At 51.6% G+C, this 6,198-nt stretch overlaps 1 protein-coding gene across 1 annotated transcript in view; it reads right to left on the reverse strand.

Annotated features, from left to right (window-relative positions):
• The window catches only part of AKAP10 (A-kinase anchoring protein 10), a 55,208-nt gene extending 51,055 nt beyond the window's left edge, over positions 1–4,153 (reverse strand). Inside the window, exon 1 of the mRNA XM_077294207.1 lies at positions 3,867–4,153. Within this exon, the coding sequence (XP_077150322.1) occupies positions 3,867–3,888 (22 nt within the window). The 5' untranslated portion in view covers positions 3,889–4,153. The remainder of the gene's footprint in view (positions 1–3,866) is intronic.
• Between the last annotated feature and the right edge of the window lie 2,045 nt (positions 4,154–6,198).

The following is a 6,198-nucleotide window of genomic DNA, read 5'->3' on the forward strand; positions in this document are numbered from 1 at the left end:
AGTCCAGCTTCACCCACTTTTTGGAAACGCAGGCAACGCACAGAAAAGACTGAGTGTAGCCAAGGTCATCTGACAAATTCATCATGATGTATGCCACAATATGGCGTAAACTACCATAGAAATATAGGCCAGCTCCTGGATGATTGACTTTTCGGACTAGCTGCATGGTTGACCTGCTGGCACAAAGTGCACGCTCCCTCGCGGCAAGCAGAGGTAGTGCTGTCCCTGTACCACCTCCCCTGTTCTCCTCTGATGCTGCAGATGCAAAGCCTTCCTCTACTGGCAGAACGGAAGAGCCTAAGGTTTGGGCCAATGACTCCACCATCCAGCGGGACCGAACAGGCAATCGTTCAGAGACCACCGTCCCCTGGCAAGCAGGAAACTGGAAGGCTTGGGAGACGTGTTCCTCAAGATTGATCGATAGAAAACCCTTTTAAGTTTTCTCTAGTAGTCAGTTCTCCAAGGAGTGTTGAATGTAGGTCTCAGTAGAGGAGGAAAATAAACACGACCCTTGGCTGGCCATGTATGGCCCAAGCTCCATCCATGGCACTGCTGTCTGCACCCTTTGCAAAGCCCTAATATCAAATAGCCTAAATAATTATGAATAGGAGCACTGGGGAATCAAATCTCCCTTGGCGGTATCAGCAGAATACAAGTGTCACATATGGCTGCCGGGCACTGCTGATACCATCACTAAGGGTTTGTTCCACAATCGGGAAGAGCAGCATGTTGGATGTAGCTCACCTCCATTGTGTCCAACACGTTGCGTTCTACCTTAGAAGCAGAGTGGATGGGATTTATAGGAATCCAATGCCCACTGTGCTTCTAACTGAAGTAAACTCACCGGCGTCGCGGGATTACGAGCCGCAGTATGTCCGTTATCTGCAGGACACAGTAGTCTCCTCCGCTGTATAGTCCTGCCCACAGCCATTCACTAGATGCGGTGAATCCGCATGGTTCACTGAACTGATTAGGAGGCAGTGAAAATATCCTGATCGTGGGCACACAGCCTAACACAGAGATGGCACTCATGTTAGAGGAATCTTTATAAATGTAAAGTCTATTTGTATTTATTTTCCCCCGGCTTACTGACAGAGGAGGATCTTCTCACACAGCGAGGGCCTCGGGGCGATGAAATATCTTCAGAGGGAGAATCTGAGAGACGCATTCACAGCATAACAGCGCCCAGATTATCGTCTGTCCACGTACAAACTGGGTAATAAATTCACCCATCTCCATATTTGGGTCAACAAGTGTGCATCCTATGTTATCAACCTGCAAAAAAGAGGAGGCCGACCACAAAGTGCAGCTCTCACGGGAAGGAACGCCAACGCTTCACAACCGTGGCCCGAAACGCGTCCACTCCAGAGGGCAGAGATTTATCACCCACTCAACCGTCCAGTCAGAAGTAATCGCCCTTGTACACGAGACGGTAACCTGCCGGTGTCAACATACCGGCAATCATCTGTCAGACAAGAACAATGCTGTCAGGGGATTGGATCCTTCGTGCCTTTGTTATCGGAAGCATATGTGCTGCCCAGCAAGAAACTAAACAGAAACAGAACAATGGTATTATCAAACATTCTGTCCTTATTATCGCTCCTTGGCCTAAATACACAGGGCAGCCGGTGACGAACTAGAATATATTTGATAGTCATTTAATACAAGGCTGAAATGGGTCTGTATAAATGGCTCATTAGATTTTAGCAATTAAGCAAATTACCTCATGGCCCCAGACTACACCCAGGAATAATCTGGTAATGACAACATACCTATGTAAATAAGTATTTAAGTCTTTTAAGTAAGTGAACCCAGTATCCTTGTACCAGCAGCATCCAGAACTTCCTAATAACTTTTTATGAGGCACGTTTTCTCATCACTAGTTACCAACAATGGGACCCCTCTAGTAAATTTCACATGCTCCAGCCACCCTGCCCATTCACCCCTACATGTCTGTGTGGTTCTTGACTGCAGCTGGGGCGCTAACCCAATACACAATAGCGTTATCCAATGTTGTAGGTTCCCTGGTAGGGGTATGTCTGCTACATAAATACTGAGGACTTATCCCTAGGATTGGTCCCTAATATCAGATTGGTGGGGTCTGACACCAAGGACCAACAGGATCAGCTGCTGTCAGCCCTGCTATGCTCCATACACAGGGCACTGGTCATTACTGAGAGCTGCAGCTCAGCTCATTCAATTTAACAAAGCCAGAAAATCTATTTAAAGGGATTATTGGGTTATTGATAACCTAGCCTTATCAATATGAGATCAAACAGCTTCCACATCCCGACTAATCAGTATTTTGGGCAGCCAGATGTAAACAACGAATTGTCCAGATGATTTTACTCTGAATTATATGTAGTGCCTGCTGCCAGGTGCTGCAGGTCAGCTCCTGTCCAAGACCACTAGACACTGAACAGTGAGGCTGTTCTATAGAAATCCTGCTTTTCATTCTGCAGCATTTTTTTGTAGGCAACCACACAAATAATCAATACCAATCTGCTCTAATTTGTGTTTTTTTGCTACTTTTTTTTTAATTTTTTTTGTGCAGATTTAAAGCATAGTTCTGATGGACTTTTAAGTGTAGAAATACTGTGATTCTGTACTGAAAAACTAAACTGACATTTTACATGTTTTTTTTAGCTCCCAACTGAATCCTACAAGAAAAACCTGCACAGACAAAAAAAAAAAAAAAAAAAACACGCACAGTGACCATAAATTGTCACAGGATCATATCCACTTAGCCCTGCTAATGAGGGATTTTCCAAAAAACACAGCATTTATACTATATGGGAACACGGCCGAAACCCTCCTATGCCAGTGACACCTGGTAACTTACTTCATGTAAGAACCCCTTTAGTACGCAGCTCTGCACCCCGGTTGTCAGCTGCCATGACGGGCATCACGTAAAGCCTGGGATATATTACAACAGTGTCATGTAATCACACAGACGCCCTGGTATCACACTGTGTAATGTGACTGTGACAGATGTGGAAAGTGGCAGCGGAGGGTGAGATCTATCACTAACGCGCTCACAGTCAACCGAGACCAGCCGGCCGCACTGCTGTCTATGGACCAAGGAAAGATGGACGGTTAGAGGAGATTTCTGGGATTTCCCAAGACTCAGCCACGATGAGGACACTGTATAACATGTGGAAATGAATTACTACTTACCAGGAGTGACATTGATGACTCATCAATATCAGCGTGGAGGGGTCTGATTGAGCCCCCCAATGATCAGATACTAGCAGGTCCTAAAAGCACAAGTGTATGAAACCAATGGCTCCACTCAGGTCCTCCAGCTCAGCTTCTATAGAAGTGAATGACCAGTGGGGACCAGTGAACTCCTGACTTATGGGGAGCCAGCTGCGGACCCCCAATAATCTGATAATGATGCCCAATCCTAAGGGCAGAGGATCCATATGCAGTCCTGGTAAGCACTGGTCATCAGGACACACCGGCCTCCGCCTGCTGCCACTGAACCAGACTGAGGGACCGCAGCCGGACTAAAGGCTTCGCCCGCGTAACGACTGCCCGTCCGCCCAGCTATCTCAGGTCAGCGCTGCCCCCAGCCTGTGACTGACAGGACACGACCAATGTTCTGTGTGAGGCACACGATCCCCAGATTCCAGAAGCTCATGTGACAGTTCTGGGGGTCGCAGTCCTATGTGCGTCGCCATGACATCCGGATACCTGGGAGCTCAGCTGTCACCAATTTAAAGGGGCAGCACATATTTAACTATGATTGACAAACCATGCAGGTGCACTGACCCTTTAAGAGCCTCCGGTGTCCCCCCCAGTGATGACACCCCACCGGGAGCCAGTCCTCTCCCGTACACCGGGCTGTCAGCCGCAGCTCTTACCTTTCCTGCGGAAGAAGGACATGGCGCCGCCGGCTCCCTGGACGTGCCCGCCTCCCTCAGCGCATAGTGGGCGCCCCGGCTCCCCTCACCCAGCACACGGGACGCCGGGGACGCCGCTGCCGGAGCTCTGCGGTCACTAGGAGCCCCTCTCCCCGCAGTCTTAGCATGAATGACACTTCCTCCTCCTTCCTCCGGCCGCAGCTCCAGCCCCCGCCATATTGTCAACAGCACAGTCTTCCGGGGACCGCGGGGCATGCTGGGTAATCACCCCGGCCTGGTGACTCCCCGGCGGCCATATTAACTTAGGGCACTGTGGAATGCTGGGATTTGTAGTTTCTGGTTAAACTCTTTACTTGGCTTTCTACCCATACCTATAGTCACAGACTGGCTGGCAAAACTTAGCACATAGCAAAGCACCATCAATGGCAGATTACACCTTCTTGTGATATAAAGAAATGGCAGAAGTAGCAGCTGCAGAGGATCATCCAGACATCTGTGTCATCTTTCCTCTAAGTCCTGATTCACACAATCATGCACTGGCCGATCTAGAGTCCCCAGTGCTGACTGAGGGTCCCCTGTGCCAATCGAGGGTCCCTTGTGCCGATCGAGGGTCTCCTGTGCAGATCGAGGGTCCCCTGTGCCTATTGAGGGTCCCCTGTGCCGATCGAGGGTCTCCTGTGCAGTTCGAGGGTCTCCTGTGCCGATCGAGGCTCCCCTGTGCAGATCGAGGGTCCCCTGTGCCTATCGAGGGTCCCCTGTGCCGATTGAGGGTCCCTTGTGCCAATCGAGGGTCCCCTGTGCCGATCGTGTGTCTCCTGTGCAGATCGAGGGTTCCCTGTGCCGATCGAGGGTCCCCTGTGCCGATCAAGTGTCTCCTGTGCAGATCGAGGGTCCCTTGTGCCGATCGAGGGTCCCCTGTGCCGATCGAGGGTCTCCTGTGCAGATCGAGGGTCCCCTGTGCCGATCAAGTGTCTCCTGTGCAGATCGAGGGTCCCTTGTGCCGATCGAGGGTCCCCTGTGCCGATCGAGGGTCTCCTGTGCAGATCGAGGGTCCCCTGTGCCTATTGAGGGTCCCCTGTGCCGATCGAGGGTCTCCTGTGCAGTTCGAGGGTCTCCTGTGCTGATCAAGGCTCCCCTGTGCAGATCGAGTGTCCCCTGTGCCTATCGAAGGTCCCCTGTGCCGATCGAGGGTCCCTTGTGCCGATCGAGGGTCCCCTGTGCCGATCGCGTGTCTCCTGTGCAGATCGAGGGTCCCCTGTGCCGATCGCGTGTCTCCTGTGCAGATCGAGGGTCCCCTGTGCCGATCGCGTGTCTCCTGTGCAGATCGAGGGTCCCCTGTGCCGATCGCGTGTCTCCTGTGCAGATCGAGGGTCCCCTGTGCCGATCTAGTGTCTCCTGTGCAGATCGAGGGTCCCTTGTGCCGATCGAGGGTCCCCTGTGCCGATCGAGGGTCCCCTGTGCCGATCGAGGGTCCCCTGTGCCGATCGAGGGCCTCCTGTGCAGATCGAGGGTCTCCTGTGCAGATCGAGGGTCTCCTGTGCAGATCGAGGGTCCCTTGTGCCGATCGAGGGTCCCCTGTGCCGATCGAGGGTCCCCTGTGCCGATCGAGGGTCCCCTGTGCCGATCGAGGGTCCCCTGTGCCGATCGAGGGCCTCCTGTGCCGATCGAGCTTGATGTCTATGAACGTGTAACGCTCGGGTCAGGAGACCTGTGTGTCTACGTATGGAGACCAACACCCGGACGAATCCGGCCCCTGCATTAGTTGCCCTTGGCGACCAATATGGCAGCTGATAACTGCCACTTCTCTTCTACTGACCCCCATAACCCCTTATTTCTCTTCTGCCACCTAAGCAGGTGTGAACTTCCGGCCCCAAAATATCCCCATTAGGGTTGGGCAAAAAGATTTGCTTGATCCTGGTCCAGTGGTCACATCGGTGGTCCCTTGCCACCAGTCCAGAGTCATGTGGACCTCTTCTTGGCAGCATCCACATTGCGCCACAACCTTGATGTCATACTTGGCCCGCTAATCAGTACAGGTAGGACGCGGGTCGCAGTTGCCTGTGCCGACAGCCATAGACTAATGACCTGGCCCCTGGAACAGGGTCCGTTAAATCTTCTTACTGACCTCTAATTCTAGGGTCACACCACTGTAGTTTCTCTCATCTGAGAGAATTGGACTGATTATGTTAATCACACTCCGATCATCGAGTGAGCATAGTGTGCACCGATCTTCTCAGATAAGAAGATGGGGAAAAAAATGTCTCCATCTTCTCCATTCTGTCAGCCCAGGAAAATCGGTCTGCACTCAGATGTCATCCGAGTGCCATCCAAT

Source organism: Ranitomeya variabilis, chromosome 3 (assembly GCF_051348905.1).
Source record: "Ranitomeya variabilis isolate aRanVar5 chromosome 3, aRanVar5.hap1, whole genome shotgun sequence".
Classification (NCBI taxonomy): Eukaryota; Metazoa; Chordata; class Amphibia; order Anura; family Dendrobatidae; genus Ranitomeya; species Ranitomeya variabilis.